Consider the following 26,935-nt stretch of genomic DNA (forward strand, 5'->3'; position numbering starts at 1 on the left):
TGCGTAGATGGAAGGATAAATGGGTAGATGGAAGGATTGAATGGGTGGATGGATGGATGCATAGATAGATGAATGGATGAAAGGACGGATGGAAACATGGATGGATGGATGGTTGGAAGAATGGATGGGTAGATGGAAGAGTGGATGGATGGATGGTAGCATGGATGGATGCATAAATGGATGGGCAGATGGATGTAAGGATGGATGGGTGGATGTAAGGATGGATGGATGGGTAGATGGATGGAGGCTAGAATGGATGGATGGGCAGATGGATGGATGGATGGATGGATGGATGGGTAGATGGAAGGATGGATGGGTAGATGGATGGATGCACAGATGGATGGATGGATGGATGGATGTGCAGATGGATGGGTAGATGGAAGGATTGAATGGGTGGATGGATGGATGCATAGATAGATGAAGGGATGAAAGGACGGATGGAAACATGGATGGATGGATGGATGGTTGGAAGAATGGATGGGTAGATGGAAGAATGGATGGATGGATGGATGGTAGCATGGATGGATGCATAAATGGATGGGCAGATGGATGTAAGGATGGATGGGTGGATGTAAGGGTGGATGGGTAGATGGATGGAGGGTAGAATGGATGGATGGTCAGATGGATGGATGGATTGGTAGATAGATGGATGCACAGATGGATGGATGGATGGATGGGCAGATGGATGGGTAGATGGAAGGATGGATATATGGGTAGATGGACAGATGGATAGATGGATGGATGGTAGGATGGATGGATGGATGCACAGATGGATGAATGGAAGGACAGATGGGCAGATGGATGGATGGATTGAGAGATGAGTGGATGGATATAAGATCTGCACCTGTCAGTTTTTCCTCTGAACAGGTATTTTGGGAGGCTGTCATGAATTCCTTCCTACTTGGTGAGTCTCCGACAGATTTCGGGACACCTGATACACATGTTTGGTAAGTCACTAAGTAGCTAGCTGAGGGTGACAGCTGTGAAATCTGCACCTTCAAAAACAAGTCTGCAGTGGCAGTTCCCTTATTCCTGTCTTGACAAGTTCCATTTCAAGCATAGGATTAATTAGCCATGGCAACTGCAAACATATTAAACACACATGCTACCCCACACACAATTGATAGAAATATCCCTTTGTTCAATAAGAATACTCCAAGAGCTCTCTGCAATCCAATGTAATTGTCAGAACAATTCAATCTCTGCACAATCCACCCATAAAACACACGTTCTCCTGTTAGGACTTCTTATGATGTTCTCACCTTACAACAAGTTTCATTCTTGTAGAAACCCTGTCCTGATAGAAGTATAGGGCTGCCACTGCTGACCACTCCTTGTGAAAATGCTACTTGCCTGGCTGCCATGCTGATGCCGTTGAGCCACTGACCTGGAACAAGCCTAGATATAAAAGAATTCTAACTTTTCTTTCCCTTTCATTTGCTGCACACTCATGCCATGTCTGTGATATAGAAGCATTGGAGGCAGACACAGCACGGGATCTGGCTTATTCACAAGGTGACAGGATTTGTCCCATCTCAGGTGTACTTTAAAACTGAACCCTGGCCAGCCTTTATCTTCAAGACAAGAGGGTAAGGGGAGCCCTGCTGGTGACAGCCTAAATCTAAAGGGAAGAGGAGCTGACACTCTCATGTACAATGCAAGACCGCTGGCCCTGCATTGTACAGGATGACACCAGTGATCACACCACTAAAGAAGAGGACCTGATTTTGGGGAGCACTCGGTTATTCCAGATCCTGCAGGAGCCAGACATTAGTTAAATATTCCTCTGATTTATACCCTTCATCAACTAAACAAGCATTAGACCTTTAAAAAAGAAGTATAGTCAAAGCTTTTTGGTCATGCTTCTCTTCTGGGCCAGAGGGGTACATCTACTCTTGTGCCCCAGACTCACCTTATAGTGGGCTAAAGCCCACTGTCAGCTGACGTCACAGAGCAGCTCCAGGATCAGAAAGGATATATTGTTGGGATTCACCAAGCTGCCTAATGGACAGTTGGCTCAAGCTGAGAGCGAAAGCCAGCCATTCCCACACCCTTCTTCGGCCCAGCGCACCAGTCAGCACTAGAGGGCAGAGTGGAGAGCAGCAGACAGAAGTGGAGAGCAGCGACTAAAAGTCACTGCTCTCCACTCTGAGAAAACCAACAATTAAGAGATTGGTGGTTATGTGGTCACTCAATTCTCAAGATTGGAGCCAACAGGGAGCCAACTTGGAGTTCCAGTATCAAACCGATGCTGCAGCATGGAGGTGAGTATAGATGTTTGTTTTATTAAACTCCCCAACTCCTCCTTTTATATATGGGGGGGCGGGGTTACACAAAAGTTCTTTATAAAGGCTGACAGCAGCACCACACATGCAGTGACAATTTCCATTCAATATCAGTATATGGCTGTATGTATACCATAAAAAATATGTACCGGTATATATATTTTATGGTATTATATATAGTTTTGGTATTACTATTATTTTTATTATGATTATTTGTATTGCTCTTTACATATAGAATGATTATTATTATTATTACTCTTTACATATAGTATATATATATATATATATACACATACTGTGAGCTTAGACTGTGATATGTTTCACCTTTGGGGCTCATACACGTGGCTATACAAAACACTGCATATAATTTTATACAGTTCTGAACGCAGCGCCACTGTATCGCATGGGCACATTCTAGCAGCAGCCTTGCGCAAAGTTGTCTTCAGGGCTGCAGACTAAAACCATAAAATAATGTGTCTTTGGTCTGGATTTGAACATATTTTACAAGTTACACATTTGTACAATTCATGCATCATATGTACATTTATTTCTTTAACAAGTATGCACACACAGACAATTATGGGAATGGATGGGAGCTAGAGGAATCAAAGAACAATTTTACGGATGATTTATACGGACATATACACGTCCAATAGTGTGTAAACGTTAGCACTTTAACATGCGTTAACGTATTAACTTTCTGCCAGCATGATCCTGCATTTGTTTCAGTTCTCTGTTACGTTCATGTGCATGAGCTCTATATGGAGCTGAAAAAAGTAAAGGCCATTCCCAGTAGTTAAAGCTTTTCAAGACAGTGACAGCTCATGAGGGGTACGAGCTATCAGGGTTTTTTAATAAGGCAGTTTACAGAGCAAAAAAATACCACTAATAATAATACTATATGTAAAGAGTAATAATAATAATAATAATCATGCTATATGTAAAGAGCAATACAAATAATCATAATAAAAATAATAGTAATACCAAAACTATATGTACAGCACAATAATAATAAAAATAATAATAATACTTTATGTAATGATCAAGAACAATAAAAATAATAACATATATAAAGAGTAATAATAATAATATGTGTAAAGAGTAATAATAATAGTAAAAATAATATTAAAACTATGTGAAGAGCAATAATAATAATAATAATAATACTATATGTAAAGAGCAATAATAATAATAATATTATATGTAAAGAGCAATAATAATAATAATACTATATTTAAAAGCAATACAAATATTAATAATACTATATTTAAAGAGCTGTAAAAATAATATTTGTAAATGATAATAATAATAATAATATATGTAAAGAGTAATAATAATAATACAAAAACTATATGTGAAGAGCAATAATAATAATACTATATGTAAAGAGCAATAACAATAATAAGAATAATATATGTAAAAGCAATAAAAATATTAATAATAATACTATATTTAAAGAGCTGTAAAAATAATATTTGTAAATGATAATAATGATAATATATGTAAAGCGCAAAAACCCAAAGCAATCAAATAAATCTCTTGACTTGATATCACTCTATTAAATACAAATCTTATAATCTGCCATGGTTTATAGCTCTTCGAACATCATAATTACTATCAGCACCGCCTACACAGTTGTCAATCACTATCCTACTGGATAACACCATCTCTGAACGGTCAGTGCGTTGGCTGACCGTTGAACCTTCCAAGATATTCTGCAGCAGCAGGACCGGTCCAGATCACACATACAGGTGCTCGCAGTCATTATACACAGAGCTCATTTCCTATATTTCATTATTCAGTTTTCTCCTTTTGACGATTGCAGAGAGAGTGGTGGTGCGTTCGATCAGAAATGATCAGAATTGCCTAATCAGATCAAGAATAAACGCAGAAGGCAGAAGATTTATTTTCTGATCTGATGCAGTTGTAACATGTTTGTGTTCTCTTACAAATCTTTTTTAGTTTACGATCTTTGCCATGTGCACGTGTCTTTCCTCGACAGAGCGAACTAATCGATTTTTTCAGCAATCTAATCACAAAAAAAGACAAGCCGCACATGTGTCGGAGCAGCATGGAATGAATGAAGGATCGGAATAGAAAATGTGAAGGATCGTAATGTGAGTGGCCAGCAAGGCATTCTCCTTCCCACCAGCCAACGTATTCCAGGTTATGAGATGAACGTAAACAGTCGCTTACCGGACTTGACCAGCATAGCTCTATGCATCCCCGTCCCTGTGGATTCAGGTACCCTAACCCGGTCGAACCACTTCTGAGACATGGTTGCGCACCCCCTCTTTTACTGATCTATGGAGTGCTCGCTTTGCCGTGCCTCCAGCCCTGCAGCCGTGTGCTCGGTCATTGATATGGAACTGCAAAGCTCTCACTTGTGCAAGATCTTTTCTGTGAGAGCGAGGAGTCACATGACTGTGCTACTGTATAGCGAAGTCCTCCCCTGCTGACAACATTCAGCTCCAACAAAACCATTTCTCCGGGACTCTGCAATGTTACAGAATTAGGAGCCCACACAATGTGCAGAGCGTTGCACCTTTCCAGGTCTCTGCTTACACTTTGTAAAGACGCACGCTGCATGACAATTCTGCACCCACTCAGTGTGCAGATCATTGCCTTCTTCACGATCTGTACTGCTACTTTCTAAAGAATCAGAACACAGATATGCAGACCATTGCCTTCTTTGGCACTCGGCTGTTGCGTTCTAGGGTAGACTTACAATCTTTTTAACCCTGACGCCCCATTCACATGCAGCATTTTGTGAACACGCACTTTTTTTCTGCGCATTTTTGGATAACATGTATGGGGCTGCCCATAAAAATGAAACTCACCAAAGTAGCTCATATACTTTTTTTGGCGTTGAGCTTCGTGCGTTTTTTAACCGCACGGTTTGATACATTTGCCAAGCGTTTTTCCACGTGTGAAAATGCGCCTCTGCTTGCGGCATTTTGGAATGCCCTTAACAATCAGTGTCACTGCAGGTGAAACATGTGATTTTCCCGCGTTTTGTGAACGCACACAAAAGCGCAAGCTTTTACGTGCAAACTGCCCAGGTGTGAGGAAGCTCTGAAATAATATTCAGCTCTTGGTCTTGTTGAAAAAATTTAAGAGTCAGTGGGAAGATTGCCTTATTAGTCCCAATAATAATAATAATAATAACAATAATAGAGCAATAATAATAATAATAATAATAATATTAATATAATAATAATAATAATAATAATAGAGTAATAATAATAATAATAACAATAATAATAATAATAATAATAGAGCAATATTAATATAATAATAATAATAATAATGCTATATGTAAAGAGCAATAATAATAATAGTATATATAAAGAGCAATAATAATAAAAATAATAGTATATGTAAAGAGCAATAATAATAATAATAATAATAATAATAAAAATAATAGTATATGTAAAGAGCAATAATAATAATAATAGTATACGTAAAGAGCAATAATAATAATACTATATGTAAAAGCAATACAAATATTAATAATAATACTATATTTAAAGAGCTGTTAAAATAATATTTGTAAATGATAATAATGATAATATATGTAAAGCGCAAAATAATACTATATATTATATAATAATAAATAATACTATATGTAAAGAGCAATAATAATAATCATTATTTATTTTTTTTAGGAAGCTCTGAAATAATATTCAGCTCTTGGTCTTGCTGAAAAAAATTCAAGATTCAGGTGTCCGTTTGTGAACCAGAGGTAATAGATCGCTGCTCAGTTCTCCGGCATTCTCGGAGAACAAAGTTCTCCTGTGAATGCAGTTTATGAAGCAGTTCTCCGAACGAAGGGAGAACGGTCTCCAAACGCTGGATAACGGTCTACAAACTCTGAAAAACGGCTCATTTTACTATAATCTCTCCAGATTATAGTAAAAGACCAGTTTACTAAGCAGAGGTAAATTATCTCTGCTTAGTTTTCGGTCCCTCTGATTCTCCAGCTCTGGGCTGGAGAATCTGGACGGAGAACACAGATCTCCAGAGAAGGGCTGACAGGATCTCCTGAGTGTTATAAACTGTGAATGACCAGAGAATAGCTGAGATCCGTTGAATCGCAGCTATTCTCTGTGTCATAAAAGGACACCTTAGTGGGAAGATTGCCTTATTAGTCCTCATTCACACCTGCGCATTTTGTAAACACATATGAAATCATGGATCTTTGCACACGTATATGAAACATTCTAGAAACACATGTCGCATTTGTGATGCCATTCCTTGGTAATGCCACCCCAAATGCCGTAAGCAGCAACACATGCAGCAAACTGTGCTGTAAAAAACGTGCATGAGCTACTTTGCCGCATTTGTCACATATAGACTGGCCCACTAGCATTTGAAAAAAAACGCAAAAAACGTGAATTTTTAAAAGGCTAGGTGTGAATGGAACCTTACCCTGGTGCTCAATGGGAAGCATGTCCCCCTTACATCAGTGGTTAGAATTTGACTCTTACAGACAACAGGTTTCCCCTTAGTTCTTGTTCTGGAGATAACTAACATTTTGCATTGCCGTCACATTTTCCCCCGAATCCAAATCAGGGGGTAAATCTCCTCTGTAGAGACGAAAGACAGCAATAATAACACAACAGAAGGAAAATATGATTGTTTTTGTCTAAAAAGTTAAAATTTCACATCATTTGATTATAAGCACTTAACAAAATGTAATCTGTAATCCAACATTCAATGTGTTTATGTATTTTATATGGGAGGCTGGGAACTGCAAAGCCAAAATGTTTTGTGGTCATAGAATATACGTCAATAAAACCTACCTAAGGGGTGAATGATTGAAACTCAAGCTTATGGTCAGCTGAAACTGTAACACTTTTGATGAGAAACAAACCAATCCCCTCTGGGTGATCAATGTACTTCTTTCTACGTATTTGGAAGCTGTAGCTGTTTGTTTCACCATGTCCCCTCTAGCTTGAGTCCTAAATGGGAGGGTTTGTGTTGGTTGTAACCATTTGAGCAAATCTCAGTGTTCGAATGGGGAAAGCTGCAGTGCCTGCATCAAGTACCGGGATAAGGTTATTTAGCATCCAGGGCAAAGATGCCAAACCGAACCCCCCTTCCCCCCCAAGATGTATGAATATTATCTCTCTTCCCCCAAAAAAGAAACCAAGCACCAATCTGCATACTAACCCCCTACGCATACATTCCCTTTACAAAGCAAAATGCTCTCCAAAGAAAACTTCCCCCTTCTCCGATTACAAATCCCCACCTGCTGAAATCCCCCTTCCAAGCACAATTTTTTTTACCCCAATCCCCCCTCCCAGCTCAAATCCTCTCCCTCCCCAGATTTCCCCTCCTAGCACAAATTCTTCCCTCCAAATCCCCTTTCCTAATCCAACCCCCAAAAATTTCCCTTACTACCACAAATCCTCTCCCCCCTTTCAAATCTCCCCTTCCAGCACAAATCTCTCCTCAAAATCACACTTTCTAGCTCCTCCCCTAATCACCCCCTGTACGAATTCCCCCCAACCCTCCCTCCTAGCACATATCCCCCAAACCTCCCACCTAGCACTAATTCTCTTCTCCTCCCCCCTCCTAGCACACTCTCATCCCCAAGGAGACCACAGGTAATACTGGTGACTAGTCTTTTACCGTCTGCCTGATGAATTCATCTTTAAAAGAAGAGAAACGTTTATTTTATACAACAGGTACAACAGGCCAAAAGCCATTTACTGCTTCTAATCCATGTTACTCCACTGCATGCCTTAATGGCTTTTACCTAAATCCAATGCTGGTAACTATGTCATTGTAAGGTTTATGGTAGGCTGGCATGAGGTCAATCCAAATAACAAGGTGTGTCCTAGACAAAAGCATCCTTTGTCAACAATTCAGCCTGTAATCACATTAACCTTGTGCCAGCCAGGCTGTGGTTGATGAAATGGATCAAAAGAAGGAAAACATAACAAGGAAATAGTGCAGTGTACAACCACAGTTTGTCTTGGATGGATGTTCCCATTTGTATTGCAAGCAGATAAATGTAGTACCAGGTCACACCTAATTGGTAAACTGGTTTGACTAAAAAAGACGGCACTGTTTTGAAAGGAACTTGTCTCACCTCTCCAACTGTCCTAACAAAAGCACAATATGAAAGCGGGCCCCTCAAGGTATGGGAAATTGCCTTTGAGGAACTTTCACACCAGGTGTGTTGGACACTCTTGCCCAGTACAGTCCCAACACAAGACAAGGCAACAAACCTCATTTCAAACCATTGTGCTGCGGTGGTTTACGCTGAAAAAGAGTAGAGCTTGCAGCACTTCTTTCAGTGCAGCGTGGTGCCAAATAATCCACCTCTCTGTGGCCAGTAGAACTTAAAGAGAAACTTCAGTCCCCTTGATCATGACTTTCTTCCACTAGTGCTGCTATTTTTGACACATGTGCAGATGCACCAAACGGCTCTACCCAACTTTTGGGACCTGGCAGAGCCCTGTGCCACATCTGTTGAGCTGTGCTCATGCATGCGCAGAAAAAGAAGTCCTAGACCACCTTCACTGCGTTGTTCTTGCACCTATGTGTATGGAAACCCACACATGCACAGATGTACAAGTACAATGAATATTTGTGGGTACAAGTTTAAAATTAGAGTTTACTACCACTTTGATATTGATTCATTCTTATGACTTTAATATTTATTCATTTTTATTTCCAGCCAACTGGTGGAGCTCTACTCACATGTTTTCTGGACTAATCTTACCTGCTTTGTTTAAAGAGCTCTATAGCTCAAGCTGAAAGTTACACACTGAAATAAATGAGCCACAGCAGTGACTTTTCCTCCTCTTATCCTGCTTGTCTGTTCAGATAGCTTCCTTTTCCTATTAAAGAAAGCGAACCTGAAAGGTAACAGCTTTTGTCTTGCTCTATCTTTAAGAAAAACAATCTTAATGCTTTGTGAATCTTGTGCCACGGGTGCACCTTTGTTAAATTAAACTTCACAAAACAAAGATTCTTTAAAGTAGTAGTATTTTAAGTAGTAAAAAAAAAATGTTTAGAAAACTTAAAAACAATTAAAATGGAAGAATAAAATATAACTGATCCCAAACTATTATACTATTATAGTTTATGATTTTCACATTCCATTAAAAAACAATAATAAAAGCTTTAAATACTGTACATACAGGAAATCTGAAAACCAAGAAGACTGAGGAAGAGGCAGAGGAGGAACCTCTCCTTGGATGTCATACTGTTGGGGGCGCAACTGAGGAGCCTCTCTTGCGTCTGCATCGCATGGCTGCCTTCTGCACAGACTGTGATGGGCTTGTGCGGGACTGAGCAGTCAAACCAATAGCTATCAAACAGATTGCACAGGGAGATTGCGGCTCTCCCCATGTAACCCATGTCTGCATTCTGTTCTGCTCTCAGAGTGACAGTCGCCAGCTCTGTTTTAGGAGCTCTGTGTGCTCCGGACAAATACAGCACAACGGCCATTGTTACAAAGCTGTGATGATTACACAGGGAGAGCTGTGTTCTCTCTGTGTAATCTGGAGGACTGAGCAGGGGCGGACTGACCATTTGGAAACTCGGGCACTGCCCAAGGGCTCGGGGTCAGTAGGGGGCCCCATGAGATGCCCCTGGTACCTTTTTCATAGGTTTTTTTGAGTTTGGGCAAGGACACAGGGGCCCCATGATCCCCTAATGCCCGGAGGCCCCATCAGTTGTCAGTCCGCCACTGGGACTGAGCTATCAGTTTGACAACTCAGGTCCTGTTCTGCATTCGTTTATTAATGAAAACTACTACTATAGAGCTCATTCATAAATTACTTTTATGTGTAAATACTTTTTTAAAAAAATCGAATGACCCCCCTTTTTAAAACATTTTTTACTGTTTTAGCCGCATATTAACCCTTAATGAACCAATATTTTATTAACTTCGTCAAGCTGTTTCTTCCCTTAGCTTTTTTTTATGATTTGCATGTAAACTTTTTAAATTACCTTTCATTTGAGTTTGTAGCACCAGATTTAAAAAACTGGATTCAATTAAAGTATAGGGATTTGACCATAAGATTAGCATAATCACAGATACAGTAAACATTAATGATTCTTGTTGCTGTCACATGTCCTTTAGTGGGTCTATGCATTTTGCTGGTATCCCACTTCTTCAGGACAGATGGTGGTTGTTTTCAGACAGGAAGTTACACAAAGTATATTAAGATAGTTTCTAGAAGAAACACAAAATAATATTATTATTAGCACAAAATACAGTATACTAACCACTTATGTGCCACCCTACAGAAGAAATACTGCTACAGGGCAGCATGGCTGCGCAAAATTTCACATTACCAGGTAGGGGGCGAGAACGTGCCCTGCCTGCACCACCATTGGCGGCCTCGGCTGTCGATCACCGGGTTCCGGCTGGTGATTCCCCGCCGACACCGGACGATCGCTGAGTATCACTGATGGGGGAGAGACCTGTATGTAAACAATACAGATGTCTCCCATCAGCTCCTGCACACTGCTTTGTATGGAACGTACAATCTAAAGTCCCTAATTCACATTCATACATACACATACTAGGGTCAGTTTAGACAGGAGCCAGTTAACCTGCCAGTATGTCTTTGAAGTGTTGGAGAAAACCCACACAGGCGCAGAGAGAACATGCAAACTTCAGGCAGATAGTGCTTTGGTTGGGATTTGAACCAACAACCCTAGTGCTGCCAGGCATAAGTACTAAGCACTTAGCCACTGTGCTGCCCAAAGATATGAGGTATATTTGCATGTTGTTATGTATAAAAAGACGCAACAACAGTAAGAAATGATTAATGTTGACCGTAACTGTGATTATGCTAATCTTACGATCAAATGCTTGATTTTTTAACTGATTTTTTTCTAATAAAAATTATATTTTTATGTAGCACTACCCCCTTAGGAGTTGCAAGAGATTTGGGTCCCCCTATTGTCCTGCACAGCCAGGCAACATGCATTTCCTTCACTCAGAATTATTTGAGGGGGTTTAGAACTTGGCTGTGGTAAGGAGTGTATGAGATGCCCAAGGGAAATGGCAACTTCTTAGTAACTATGTACAAGTCTTTACAGAAAAGTTTCTCTTCTGGAATTCTAGCCAGCATCTCCTGTAGTACCACCCCAGACCCCAGATGACTCCTTTCCTCATCCACTTGTACTGGGTGAATCCCTGGGCAGGGGATCCAGTGCCTGCCACTGCAGTATGAAACAGTCCTGGGTAAGATAGCAAATCCCTTTTTCCACTAGAGTGCTCCTTTCCCCGTACTGGCCCAGGAGGTTCAGGTCTACTCACTTGGTCCCTCCCCTGTGTTGCCGATGGGTCGCTGGCTGCTACCAGGCCTTCTAGCTGGGCTGCTCCTGCCACACAGGTTGTCCTCTCTCAGGTCCACTCTCTAGTCCCAAGTTTTCCACCTTCCAAGGTCCTCTGCCTGCAAGTGAGCCCCACTCCATCTGGGCCCCTCACAGGTTACTGCCTCCAGCCTCACATCCCCTCTTTCTTTTTTCCCTCTCTCCTTTTTGTCCTGCTGAGTAGGCTCAATCACTTTTAAGGTTTGTCCTGGCCGCTTGTCAAGCCCCCTGTTAAGGATTGGCCAGGCTCCCTCAAAAGTGCAGATCAGCCACTCCTCAGATACACCCACTGCTTCTAGGCCTTTCTCCAAAGGTCTAGAGCAGGGGGAAATTCCAGAGCGCTGGTCTGCAGAGCATCTCATGTCTGACCAAATTTTGATCCCTGCTAGCTATTACTCCCAGGCTGCTACTCAGCCCTAGCTAACAACTGGAGTCTAGCTCCCCCCAGCTACCTTTACATAGAACATATTTAGTCTTTTCTATTGTCTATGTAAATATGTATATATATATATATATATATATATATATTCTTCTATTGTCAGTGGTATATTCAAAGTCCAAACTGTATACTTTAATTGAACCTTATATGCATACAGGATGATATCCTGGAGAGCCAAGCTATTTAACCAACCTAGACATCCGACCTCAATATTGCATTTATGTAATATAAAAAATGCTTTGTGATACAGAAGCTCTGAGTCCCCTGTGTCATAGAGCTCTCAGCATCAGAGCTGAACTTTTGGAGCTGGAATATCACCCTATGGCTTCCAGTGGCCCTGTCTCCATTGTTGGTTCGTCATCCTCTCCCCTGCAGCAGCAGCTCCAGGATTCAGGGGAGTCAGAGCTTCTGCATCACATGACTGCACTCGAATTGATTGAAAAAAAGGTATTTACACCGATTTTTTTTGCCAGGACTATACAGCATAGGTAGAAGGAGGCAGTGGTTTTTTTTTCATATTAAATTTTTATTATTATTTTTACACAGAATATACAATACAGAGATAGTTTGTACTATTGCACAGAAGTACAAAGATTCCAAGACTATATATAAAGTAAAAGAGGAAAGATGATATTGAGAATAGCAGGAATACACATTTTCGACATTTCTGCAATCTTATAACTATTCAGCCATATGACCATGAATACAGTATTTTACACGAATAAGCATATTCCATAAGAAAATGTACAGACATATTAAAAAAGTATTATACAAATAGAGAAAGAATGAACACTTGAATGAAGAATTGTGCAAATAATTATGCAAAAGGTCTGGTATACGTACTTGGTACAATCAAATTCAATATAGGTAGTACATCTGTATGTGGATTACGTAGGATTGAAACCAACTATAGACTTAGATTTAGATTGGGAGTAGTCATTCCAGATCTTCCAGTGGCGTTCAATTAACTTTCTGGTACCCCGTTTGTTAGCAAGCAGTGATTCATATAGATAATTGGTACGAATAATCTCTAATAAGTTTGGGGAGAGGTTAGATTTCCAGTTTTTAACAATGAGTAGTCTAACTGCTAGTAAGATGTGGATCACCACTGAGTGACAGAATGGGGGGAATGTATCAATCCCCAGGTTTAAGATCGCAAGGCCTGGTTCAGGAGATGTGATGATGCCCGTTAAATGAGAGATAAATCGGAAAACAGTATTCCAAAAACTGGTTAAAGTTTTACATGCCCAGAATATGTGTATAAGATGTCCCACCTCATCACAGCCCCTCCAACACGTAGGGGAAGCTGATTTAATAAATTTGGACATTCTAAACGGGGTAAGATACCAGCGTAGGGCAATTTTGTGTGATAATTCCCAATGATTCACACAGTTGGAAGCTTTATAGAGTAATGTAAAGGCCTGTCGCCATTGGTCAATGGAGTAGGATTTACCCAGGTCTAATTCACATTTTATGTAGGGGGAGGTCTTAACAAATTTAGTTTTATCTTGGAAAAGATTATAGAAGGTGGAAATTCCTTTGGTTTGAGGTGTTTGAGCAGAAAGGTATTTCCAAGCTACTACCGGGACAAATATTTCCTGTTTGGGAAGAGTTTTTAAAACGTGTCTTATTTGAAGGTATTGATACAGGTCCGTTGGGGTAAGATTACATTCTCTGGATAATACATCAAATTATTTGAGTACTTTGTTGGTGTATAAATCGGAGATATACTGGATACCTTTATCCTGCCACCCTAGAAGAGATATATTGGGAATTAAGTTTGATAGAATGGATATAGGTATGGGAATAGATGTTGATATAGAAGAAGAATGGGAAATCTTACAAAGATCTCTCCAGGCTAAGACAGAAACCTGTGTTGGTAGGAGAAAGGACTGGATTGATTATGGGCACCAAGAATCAATTAGTAGAAGAGACCCGATGTCAGTTACAGGGCATAAGGAGACCTCAACTTCCTTCCACAGCAATTCAGAGGATGTATTAAAGCAGTGTTTCAGTTGTGAAAGTTGTGAGGCTTGAAAATAATAATACTTTTTTATGTTTAATTAGATATTTTTGTGCTCGTCTAGGAGGTTTGTGCTCGTCTGGCCAGATAAATGTTTTTAATATAGATCTTAAAGATTGTTGATGGTTGCGTTTGAGGGGAATGGGAAGTGTGTGAAAAATTTATATAATTTGGGGTAGGAGAGTCATTTTGAAGGTAGCTAGTCGTCCCGATCATGAAAGTTCCACTTTGATCAATCGATCAGTTTCTTTGGTTAATTTTTTAGTTAATGCAGAATAATTCACATCTGCTAAGTGTGCAGGGTCTGATGTGAGATGTAGGCCCAGATATGAGATATCCAAGTCGCTCCAGGAATAGGGATATGTAATCTTAAGTTGGCTTTTCATCTGTGGTGAAAGATTCATTTCTAAAATTACTGATTTGGTAAAATTAATCTTGTAGTATTACACCTGGCCAAAAGTTAAAAGAGTGGAATGGACGTTAGCTAAGGATACAGAGGGGTTGGTTAAGAACAGGACTATATTGTCCGCGAACAGGTTTATATTGTGGAATCTATTTTTAACGGAGAAGCCATATATATGGGGGTGTGTTCTAACTGTTTCCGCCAAGGGTTCAATAAGGAGGTTGAATACAGATGGGGACAGGGGGTATTCCTGTCTGGTGGAACAGCGGGCACCGAGTCGACTGGCGGAACAGCGGGCACCGAGTCGACTGGCGGAACAGCGGGCACCGAGTCGACTGGCAAGACTGCGGGCACCGAGTCAACTGGCGGAACAGCGGGCACTGAGTCAACTGGCGGAACAGCGGGCATTGAGTCAACTGGCGGAACAGCGGGCATCGAGTCAACTGGCAAGACTGCGGGCACCGAGTCGACTGGTGGAGCTGCGGGCACCGAGTCGACTGGCGGAAACTGCGGGCACCGATTCGACTGGTAGAACTGCGGGCACCGAGTCGACTGGTGGAACTGCGGGCACCGAGTCGACTGGCGGAACAGCGGGCACCGAGTCGACTGGCGGAACAGTGGGCACCGAGTCGACTGGCGGAACAGCGGGCACCGAGTCGACTGGCAAGACTGCGGGCACCGAGTCAACTGGCGGAACAGCGGGCATCGAGTCAACTGGCGGAACAGCGGGCATTGAGTCGTCTGGCAAGACTGCGGGCACCGAGTCAACTGGCGGAACAGCGGGCACCGAGTCGTCTGGCATAATAGGATCATCAGGCTGGATCAGTTCATCAGGCTGGGTAGAAACATCATGCTGGGTAGAGACATCAGGCTGAATGGAGGCATCAGCCTGAATGGAGGCATCAGGCTGAGTGGAGGCATCAGGCTGGGTGGAGGCATCAGGCTGGGTGGAGGCATCAGGCTGAATTGTGGGCGCCGAGGCACCAGGCTGCACCATGGAAGGCAGGTTCTCAGATGGGAGGCTGACCGGTTTGGATACTGGCAGGATGGTATTGGTTGGAAAGAACTTTCGCCTTTTCCTGGTTTTAGTTACCGGAGTACTGTAAGTAAGCGCAGGTTTGTAAATGGATGGAGCAGCTGGAGACAGAGAAGAGCTGGAGGATGGAACAGGGGAGGGAACAGTTGCTACAGAGGGCTTCTTTACAGGGTTAAAGGCAGGATAGGTGCAGCGAGTGGGAACAGGGTACTGACATGCGGTAGATAGCAGGGTATACTGGGCTGTAACTGGAGGTGCTGTTGGGAAAGCAGGAATAGAGCTTTGAAGAAATAGATTTGAAGCAGGACTGGGTTTTTGCAAGCTGACTGAGGCTGGGTGCAACAAGTCTGACCATGTCTGCAGTATGGGTTGAACAAAGCTCAGCTTACACAAAGCCTGTCTGGTCAAAGACTGCACTGCGTTTATACAATCCCTTAATACCTGTGGTGAACATGCAGCATAATGCTCCAAGAAGCAATCCACATCATCCTCTAATAACCATACCAGGGACTCTACCTGGTCTGCACTAAATGGTGGCAAAAAGTCATTCCTGCTTTCAGGGGCACCAGATGAAGCCAACTCTACACAAACCTGAATCAAAGGTTGCACCTCAGAGAACTCTGTGCCCTGATCTACTAGAACATGAGCGATCCGTATACATTCTAGCAGTTGATCCCGGGTATACTCCCTCAGAGCCTGATAAGCATATTCTCTGTCATCAAAAACCAGCAGCGACAAATATACAACCTCATCAAGATCCATCCTTCCCAGCAACAAGCCAAAATGGCTTCCCTGTGCAGCCACTTCTGGTCAGGATGGCCTTGGTGTAATGTCAGGGCTCCGGGGTATGACCAGAGGTATGTGACTGACGCAGGGAAACGCAGGCTTCAGATATGTTATAAACAATAAGACAATTTAATAAAGACTAACAATACAAACATAAACGCAGTGCAATACTAAAACATAACACAGTGCAAACGAACCAAACCAAACCACCCACAGATAACAATATATACAATGCAAGCGTCGTCAGGCAGGCCGGGTCAATAACAATCGGGCAGGTAGGAACAGGGGGTCAGGCAGAGAATGGTCGGGGTCACAAGCCAGGGATGAAACAGGAGAAGTCAGCAGAGGTCTGGAATCAGGCAGGGTCAGCAACGAATCAGACAGAGACAGGAACAGGAAAGCAGGAACAGGAATGCAGGAACAGGAATGCAGGAACAGGAATGCAGGAACAAGATACAGGGCCCAGGAAAAACACACACACCAAGGCAGAGACTGCAGGTCTGGCCATCCCTTAAATACACCTGCATGATCAGTTTCAGATGTTTGGCTGGCTGCAGGGTTGAGTCTCTGATTGCCGGGAGCACCCGCTGGCCAGCCCTGGTACTGCAGCCCACAAGGCAGGTGAGTCCCACCATTACTGGCAAGTCCATTCCTGACACTAAGTGGTGATCAACGATAAGATTGAAGTCATCACAGATTATCAAAGCACCTATTTTAATGGTGGAGAACTTAGGGAAGACTTTTTTGATAAATCGAAGTTGGTGGGTATTGGGTGCATAGAGATTGACTATCATGCGGAGCTTGTTGTTATGTTTGCATACAAGGATTAGAAATCTGCCTTCTGGGTCTGAATAAGAGTTATGTAGAGTAAAAGCAACAGAGCTTTTAATGGCGATGAGAACCCCTTTCTGTTTCGTAGAAGCAGATGCAGTAAAAATATGTGGGAAGAGCTTATGATGAAGCGTTGGAGATTATGAGATATTATGCGTATTTCCATGGTATGAGAGAGGGTAAAGGATTAGGTCATACCTGTCTTTGTTCTCGCCATTTATCATCATAGCTGAGGGCCAAGAAGGGTGTCATCTTATGTAAAGAGGCCCTCTCCTTAGGTGTAGTTCAACACTGTTTGCACTGACCACCCCATAGCCAATGCCAGACCACCACAACAATATGAGATAAAGGTGAGAAAAAAAACAAAAAGAGTCAAATAACATACAATATAGAGAGATCTTAAGAACAAAGATTCCAACAGGAATCTGGTAGCAGAATAACTGCTCATTTTCTAGGTGGGGGAATAGTGTGGGAGAGACCACTCTCCAGTCATCTTTAGACTGTATCTTGTAGGAGTTTGTTGGACTAGCAGGATCTTGGTCTGGAATAATGTTCCAAGTAAAGAGCAATTTCAGTCCTTCCTCAAGTGAAGAAATAGCAGTGGAGTTGCCATCTTTGATGGTGGTTAATTTAACCGGGTATCCCCAGCGATATAGTATGTTGTTATTGCGAAGGGCTTTAGTAATGGGTAATAAAGCCTTACGTTTTTTTCATTTTGTATTGAGAAAGATTTGTGAAGAGTTGAATGGATGCGTATTTTTCCCGGGGTTGTGAATGTTTGCAGAATGCTTGCATGAAACGGTCTTTAATGTGGTAAAAATGTACACGCATCAGAACGTCTCTAAGGATGTTTTCTGCAAGGTAGGAAAGTTCGGGTAATCGGTGGATTCTATCAACCACAATTTGAAAAGGTAGTGGTAGAAGGCAGGAAGGCCTGAATGAGGTCGCATGCGTATTGGTTGAGTTGAGTTGGTTGGATGGTCTCTGGAACGCCTCTGATTTTAATATTATTTCTACGCGACCTATCTTCTAAATCTGCTACTTTGGCTTTGAGCCAGGTCACCTCATCATCCTGTTCGTTATGAGCATCAACCAGTGAGTTGTGGGATGATGCGAATTCTCCCATTTTTTGTTCAGTATGGTCTATCCTATTTCCCAGTTCTCCCACTTCAGTTTTAAAGTTCTGAATACAAGTCATCATATCAGAATGCAGGCAGCTGTGGAGTGAAATTAGCATATCCTTTAGTGTTGTGTCAGAAATGGGTTGATTTGTAGTAGGGAATGAATTAATATTCTCCACCAATTCTCCAGTATCATCTAAAGAATCATTTTGTTTGCTCATCTCTGTGCTGAGGTGCTCGTAGTCCATCCATGGTTTGGACTTAGCAGGGTTGCGGGATAATGGTGTGGAGAGGCCAGGAGAGCAGTGCTGTAATCCCACCGACAGAGCAAGGCTGTGTGCAGGAGAGTGGGCCTGAGAAGTGTCTGAGGAGGATGGAGAGCGTCCGTCAGCGCCATCTTGTTCCCCTCTCCTCTCCGCAGGAGGAAAGAAATGAGGCAGTTTTTACGGCTGGGATGCCTCTTTCCGTTTGCGGGTCATCACTGGAGGGTGAGTAAGCAGGCCGGTGTCAGACAATGCCTGTTATGTGTGTCCTAATCAGGGATCAGGGATTCTCAGTGCTGGAGCAGAGCTCCTGAGTTAAGCGGCCATGCAACAGCACAGTAGCCACGCCCCCCGAGGTGGTGTTTTTAAGCAGATTTATATGTAGCCTTTACTTCCACTTTAATTGTGTTTTTTGGATTTTGGATGCCATGGATAGTCACATATCAGCACATTTAGGTAAATAAATGAGAACCTTAGACACTCTTTTTGTTAAATACAAAATCGCAGCAGCAGCTGGGATGTAAAATGTTGATTTTTTTTTTCTCGGAGTCCAACTTTCACGCATGGGAGAATTTTGAGTTTTCACCAAAACAGAAATCTTTCAATGTTCAACTGTCTGAGGGGATTTCCATTATTTTGAGACATTTCCTCCTACTTTCTGTGTTTATGGGACAGAAAATGAAGGTAATTCCCTCCCATGGTACACAGAAAAAAAAAATGTTTTTGAAATATACTTTGGCAGTTACCTTTTCACTGTCATGGAAAATTCATATTGATCACGTAATTAACAAAAAATGTTTTAGAAAAAAGTTACTCAGATCTTGCTCCATTCCAGCTTTTGAGTCTTCCTATTGGTCAAATTTACCTTAAGTAAAGTTGTCTTTTACTACATACCCCAACCCCCTGAGTGTCTGTATCCTGGAATTATATTTACCTTTAGCCTCAATCCAGTGATTTTGCCACTGACACAGTCCTAGTAAGCTCCTCTTTATTCTGATGAGACTGTACGCTGAGCAATGATGGGAGGCCTTCTGGAGTACATCTACAGTATGTCGTCTGGTGGTGCACATGCGCAATATAAGAGAGGTGGCAGGGACCTTGTCAGAGGTAAGATCACTGGACTGATGCTGAAGAGTGGGGTAATTATTACAACACAACTTCCCTAAAGGTGAATTTGTCGTTTAAAGTGACCCTGTATGGAGATTTAAGATGGGCCTGTTGAAAAAAAGTGTACATACGGGAACAGAGCTAAGGCGGTCGATCAGAGGTTGTGTGCTGGAGCTCCCTGTCACCTTTTTTTTTGTGGTGTCAGGAAAACTTGTCAGACTTGATTCATGCAGATAGCAGAGGAACCAAGCAGCAGAAAAAAATGATACTTAGTGCTCTGGATTGAGACAAATACACACTATAGAGGGATATGCTTTTTTCATATTTCCTGTTTCAGCTTTACAACCACTTTAAGGACAAATCACAGGCAACAATTTGTATTTTATACTAGTTGTTGTTAACCACTTTCCCACTGCCCTATAGCAGAAGTACTGCTACAGGGCGACAGGGGTGCACAAAATCATGTATGTATACGTGATTTTGCATTCCCGGGTAGGAGGTGCACGTGAGCCCTACCCACGCCGCCATTGACGACCTCACCTGCCGATCACCAGGTCCCAGCTGGTGATTTCCCGCCGACACCTGGTGATTGCCATGTATCATGGTTGGGGGAGAGACCTGTATGTAAACAATACAGATCTCTCCTGTCAGCTCCTGCACATTGCTCGTCCCAGATGTTAAGCCCTTCCTGCCGAGTGACATTAGTACAGTGTCAGTGCTTTTTATTAGCACTGATCACTGTATTGGTGTCACTGGGGATGTCAGTGACAGTTAGTCAGCTCCCCCCAGTGTCAGAATGCCTGCCGCAGTCCAGCAGTTGCTGCCATTATTAGTATATATACAAAAAAAAAAATTCCACCATTTGTAGATGCTATAAATTTCACGTAAGCCAATTAATTTACACATATTGGGATTTTTTTTTAGCAAAGACATGTCGCAGAATAAATTTTGGCCTAAATTTATTATGAAATTAGATTTTTAAAATGTTTTCACTGGATATGTTTAATAGCAAAAAAGCAAAAATTTTGTTTTTTGTTTTTTTTTTCAAAATTGTCATTCTTTTTTTTTTAATTGTGCAAAAAAATTAAAAATGCAGAGGCAATCAAATACCACCAAGAGAAAGCTCTATTTGTGGGAAACCCCCCCCCCCCCCCATAAATTTCATTTGGGTGCAGCGTTGCATGACTGCGCAATTGTCAGTTAAAGTAACGTAGCGTCGCATCACAAAAAATGGCCTGGTCAGGAAGGTAAATCCTATGGAGGGCTAGTGGTTAAACAATCACTGGCCAAACAGGGGGAAACATTTTATTTAGCTCAGTGGTGAGCTTTCCAATTAGAAAGCTCACCACTGCTGCATACTATTTGTTATTAACCTGCATAAACAGAGTGATTAGGAGAGAGAGAGAGAGAGAGAGAGGGGGGGGAGGGGGGAGAGAGAGGGGGGGAGGGGGGGGAGAGAGAGAGGGGGGAGGGGGGAGAGAGAGGGGGGGAGGGGGGAGAGGGAGGGGGGGGAGAGAGAGAGAGAGAGATGGGGGGGGGATGCGGAGAGAGAAGGAAAGGGAGGGAGGAGAGAGAGAGGGGGGGGGAGAGGGGGGGAGGGAGAGAGAGAAGGAGGGGGAGGGAGAGAGAGATGTGGAGAGTGTAGCTGGCCAGCTAAGACCAGTCCTAGGTTGTTAATATGGTTCACATATATGTGTATACCAAACCTGCCAATAACCTCAGTACAGTGTATATGTGCATATGTTAAAGCCAAAGCAGAATCATTGCTGTAATTTATGTCTTTGATTGTTATATGACATTTATATATTAATTGTGTTAGCAGAAGCAGAAAAGGAAAATATGCCTTTAAGAGTTAGTTAAAGGTGAGCCAATCACAGACAGCCTCACACTGTACAGAGCCTTAACCAATCCCAGCCAGTTTCACATTTGTGCCTGTGTAAAACTCCCTGCTAGGATATTCTAGAGACACATGCTCAGCAGACAGAAGGGGAAACAGACAAAGTTCCAGTCAGAGAAGCTTTATGGAAACAGAGAAGGCCAAATAGGTATTTAATGCACTTGTGTGTTCCTCTGTTGTTTAGCAGTGCAGGTAGATCTGTGTGTAAAATCTGTTGTATGTGTTTACTTGTAGTTCCACCAAATATAACAAATATAACAAACTTACGAATCAAGTCACTGTAGAGTAATCTAACGAATTTATAAATCCAAGTGAATTTATCAATCTATCGAAATATACAGAACGAATTTATCGAATCTATTGAACCTATCGAGATAAGCTATCGAATCAACCCAATGTAATTCGAATTAAACCATTGTAATATGAAAGAAATAAGCTACTGTAAGATAAATGAAACAAGCCATTGTAAGCCGTGTTATATGAAGAAGATTGAAGTTATTAAAGAAGTTAACTAAAGTATTCGGTGTGCTCTTTAAACCTACTGTATCCATAGAGCGGCATTGGAGGAATTGCAGAGTAAAATCAGTCTAATCAAACAAAGAAACAGCAATTGCATAATTTTTCTAATGCCACAGCGCACTAGGCACCAAAGGGTGCTGCGCCTGCCACAGAGAGAGAGAAAGGGAGGGAGGGGAGAGAGAGAGAGAAGGAGGGAGAGGGGAGGGGGAGAGAGAGAGAGAAGGTGAGAGAGATGTGGAGAGAGAGAAGGGAGAGAGAGAGAGAGATGTGTGTACCTCTGAACAATCACTCCACAGTCCTCCTGTACGGGGCCCAGGCCAGCAGGGGGGCCCAGGGCTCTGGGTCCATTGGATATGTGCAAGGAGGATGATTGGCACAGCTGGGGGGCAATTACTGCAACCAATCCCCTGCATGGCTCTCTGCAGCAGCTGAAAGCTGGCTTCTTCTTCTCTCCCTCCTGCTGGCTTTCAGCTGCTGCAGTGAGAGCCATACAGAGGATCAGTTCCAGTAATCCCCCCGCTGCGCCCATCACCCTCCCTGTACACCATACATTTTCCCCTGCTGCCCAGGCCCCCCTGTGTGCCCCCACCCCTGCAGTGCTGTCGGCTTCCCTCCTCTCCTTCCCAGCAGTAGCTGCAAGCACACAATAGGATCCTTCAGGATGGAGATTAGGGTTTGGTAAAATATGTCATTTATCAGCCTCTTCCTTCCCTGAAGGAACACAGTTAATAATCAGTACCTATTACTCACTGTGTTCATTCATAGCTGAAGCATAGTAAACTCTGTACATTTTTCTTTTTAGGGGGGGGGCCCTGTCAGGTTGGCTGTATGGGGCCCCGTGGTATCTAACAGTAGTCCTGGCTGAGAGTGCCTGCCATTGTACAGACTGTTTGCTAGCTGCATATTATATTTTTATAGGCTTTTCACACCTCTGAATATTTTATAGTGTGGTTTCGATGTGGTGTATTTTTCATGTGTTTTACATGCCTTACCATTAATCTCTATGTGCTTGCTTACTGTCAACTGCACCAAAGATGCTGCAAGTATTTTATTTTTTTAGACATCCTGCCAGCAAGGAACTTTAAATGGACCCTACCCCATTACAAGGTAATAAAACATGTTGAAAAAAAAGTATTTAATAAATAATAAAATATATTTTGAAAAAACAAAGGAGTTATAAAAAAGATACATTCTCCTTTAGAAAACACTTAACAATAGTGTTATTGTTGGAGCTGCAAACTCTGTGTTAGAACAAATACTTCCACGACAACAAAGAAAATGCTGTTATCTTTAAAAACAAGTCAAACCACTCTTTGACAGAGTAGAAATGGCACATAGTTTGCGCTTTAGTAAAGTATTTAAATTTCATTGTGAATTCCTGAATTCCAAATTATCTTTAGTAAACCAGTAAAATATTTGTTCATTTACATATATTGATGGATAAAGGCAGTCGTGGATACTTAAAGACACAAGGCCTTGTTGAAACACCAATGCAATCATATTAAAATATTTATTTTAAAGTATATCTAAACTTAAACACAAAAATTTGAAGCCCCCTTGTCCTAAACAGGGGCTACTATATCAATTTAGTTTTTGGCTGGGCTGTAGAAGCTCAGACTGATTGTATAGTTTTTCTCCTGGAGTTTCCCTAAGCATAAGTTAGCTTGTGATTTCTCACTGTCATCAGCAGATGTCGATGGCCATATCACTGGCCATAGTATAAGATTTCACAAACAAAACTAAGTTGTGAATATTTAAGTTTTCTTCAACCAATCCCGTAGGAGATTTATACCACTGGTGCATGCTGGGTAGAATATAAATATTTGAGGCAGGCCATGTGTTCGCTCTCTTGCCTCAGGGGAAGTGCTGCTGAATGGAGATCTGCTGCTTGGCTCAATAGCCTGTTTGGGGCCTAATGTGTGCAGAAGTGGTCCTGAAGCTGTCCTGCCTGGTCTGGAGGAAGCTACACTATATTGCCAAAAGTATTGGAACGCCTGCCTTTACACGCACATGAACTTTAATGGCATACCAGTCCGTAGGGTTCAATATTGAGTTGGCCTGCCCTTTGCAGCTATAACAGCTTCAACTCTTCTGGGAAGGCCGTCCACAAGGTTTAGGAGGGTGTCTATGGGAAGGTTTGACCATTCTTCCAGAAGCGCATTTGTGAGGTCAGGCACTGATGTCAGACAAGAAGGCCTGGCTCGCAGTCTCCGCTCTAATTCATCCCAAAGGTGTTCTATGGGGTTGAGGTCAGGACTCTGTGCAGGCCAGTCAAGTTTCTCCACCCAAAACTCGCTCATCCATATCTTTATGGACCTTGCTTTGTGCACTGGTGTGCAGTCATGTTGGAACAGGAAGGGGCCATCCCCAAACTGTTCCCACAAAGTTGGGAGCATAAAATTATCTAAAATTTCTTGGTATGCTGACACCTTAAGAGTTCCCTTCACTGGAACTAAGGGGCCAAGCCCAACCCCTGAAAAACAACCCCACACCATAATCCCCCCTCCACCAAACTTTACACTTGGCACAATGCAGTCAGGCAAGTACCATTCTCCTGGCAACTGGCAAAGCTAGACACATCCATTGGTTTGCCAGACAGAGAGGTGTGATTCGTCACTCCAGAGAACATGCCTCCATTGCTCTAGAGTCCAGTGGTGGCGTGCTTTACACCATGGCATCCAACGCTTTGCATTGCACTTGATGATGTAAGGCTTGGATGCAGCAGCTCGGCCATGGAAACCCATTCCATGAAGCTCTCTATACACTGTTGTTGTGCTAATCTGAAGGTCACACAGCGCACTCTGCGCTTTACCATTCACTGGCCCTGCTCTGTCATTTTACGTGCCCTATCACTTTGTGGCTGAGTTGCTGTTGTGCTCAGTTGCTTCCACTTTGTTATAATACCACTAACAGTTCACTGTGGAATATTTAGTAGCAAGAAAATTTTGCGGATGGACTTATTACACAGGTGACAACCTATCACAGTACTACGCTTGAATTCACTGAGCTCCTGAGAGCGACCCATTCTTTCACAAATGTTTGTAGAAGCAGTCTGCATGCCTAGGGGCTTGATTTTATACACCTCTGGCCATGGAGGTGATTGGAACACCTGAATCCAATGATTTGGAGGGGTGTCCCAATACTTTTGGCAATGTAGTGTATGTCAAGGAGAAGACCCAGGGGAGGCACCTGCTGGAGAGAACCAAGAAGAAGGCTGGTCTCACAGAAGGGCTGAAATTTGGGAACATGCTTACAGTATTGCTTCTACAGGATTTGGGACCCCTAACCCTCACCTCAACAGGTCTGCAATAAAACTTTAAAAAGACAACGGTGACTTGTACCCAATATCCTTTCTCAGTCCCCCCATTTTTTAGCCATGGACTAAGCCCTGGTCTCTGCCCCTGGCCTCCTGAAGTGCTATCCTGTTTTTGGGGTGTCAGAGGGGTGCTACAAATGTAATATATTGCAGCTTACCAGTCATTAGATGTAGTAGCTGCATCAGTTTGCTTTTTTCCAGTTTTTTTATTTTATTTTCTATTGGCCAATCAGTGATCACATGATCGGGACCTCGCACAGACTTCCGGAGGACACAGCAGGCACCGGATCGCGGTGCTGCACGCTCCCAGGGAGCGCGCACAAGCAGGGGGCTGGGAAGCCGTTTATAAACGGCCACCCGACCCTGCACTGCCACCGTCCAGCCGTTTATATACAACGGCCGGATGGGAGGTGGTTAACACTATAGGTGTGTAATACACTTTAATCCAACATATCTTCTCTAAAGCAGAACTAAGCTCTCTCAGTCAACATGAATTATTTTGAATCCTTATGCTGCTAGCATTAGTAAATATATAGGAAAGTATATTGTATTCATGTGTTTTAAACATTATTTTTATACATTTCTTCTGTTGCTTCCTGGTTTCTAGCCTAGGCCAAAATGATGTCATACACCCCAGGGGTCTTCATGGGCATTTTTTTTCTTTTATCTGGAGGAGAGGAGGAGGGGCTTTCACAGTTAAGTTAAGTACACCCTCCTGCCTGCATGCCTGTGGTAAGGGAAGATGGATTCCAGAAAGTAAATGCTTCATGAATCATCTGCCCTAAATCAAGATGGCTGTGGCTAGAAATACTAGGGGGGTGATTTCTGAACAAAATAAAACATAGAGACATGGATGGATGGGGGAGTTTGCTTTGAGTATTAAAAATGAATTAAATAGCATTTTTTGTATACATCCAAGAGAGGTGCTGGACTCTTTTGTGTGATCATCAGCACATTTGCACTCTGCACCTTAATTATACTGTGCCTTATGGATGGACAATTGCTTCCATTTATGGACATTTGACTGTATAAATGGCACGTTTAATCATGGACATTGATGTCGAGTTTTTTCCTATTTATATATCTCAGATTTTATATGTTTATTATGACATCATTTACTACTGCACTTTACTTCAAGGAACTTTACTTCAAGGATCACCACAGATATTATTGTATTTAGATTCTGCCCTTGATACACTTTATTGTTTGGCATTTGCTTTATGAGCTGTTTAGCTGATATCTTCATGCTTTTACTTGATGCACTTTACTGTTTCACTCAGCTCATTACATTCATTGTTATTATTATTTCAGATACTTATATATGCCATCAATTTATGCAGCACTTTACATATATATTGTACATTCACATCAGACCCTAACCCTAAAGGGGCGTACAATCTAAGGTCCCTAACTTACATTCATACATACACATACTAGAGCCAATTTAGACAGGATCCAATTTACCTACCAGCATGTCTTTGGAGTGTGGGAGGAAACCAGAGTACCTGGAGGAAACCCACGCAGGCACAGGGAGAACAGGCAAACTCCAGGCAGGTGGTGC

The 26,935-nt window shown here is 42.2% G+C and overlaps 1 protein-coding gene across 2 annotated transcripts in view; it reads right to left on the minus strand.

Moving 5' to 3' along the window:
• FAM107A (family with sequence similarity 107 member A) overlaps positions 1-26,935 on the minus strand; it is a 201,423-nt gene that overhangs the window by 85,081 nt on the left and 89,407 nt on the right. Inside the window, exon 1 of one of the 2 annotated variants that reach the window (XM_089682056.1) lies at positions 4,482-4,752. The exons of the other annotated variant lie outside the window; for it this stretch is intronic. Within the exon in view, the coding sequence (XP_089538182.1) occupies positions 4,482-4,563 (82 nt within the window). The 5' untranslated portion in view covers positions 4,564-4,752. Of the gene's footprint in view, positions 1-4,481; positions 4,753-26,935 lie in introns of those variants that run through there. 2 annotated transcript variants of the gene reach the window in all.

Source organism: Staurois parvus, unplaced genomic scaffold (assembly GCF_062004578.1).
Source record: "Staurois parvus isolate SC_StPar_1 unplaced genomic scaffold, SC_StPar_1.0 ptg000283l, whole genome shotgun sequence".
Taxonomy (NCBI): domain Eukaryota; kingdom Metazoa; phylum Chordata; class Amphibia; order Anura; family Ranidae; genus Staurois; species Staurois parvus.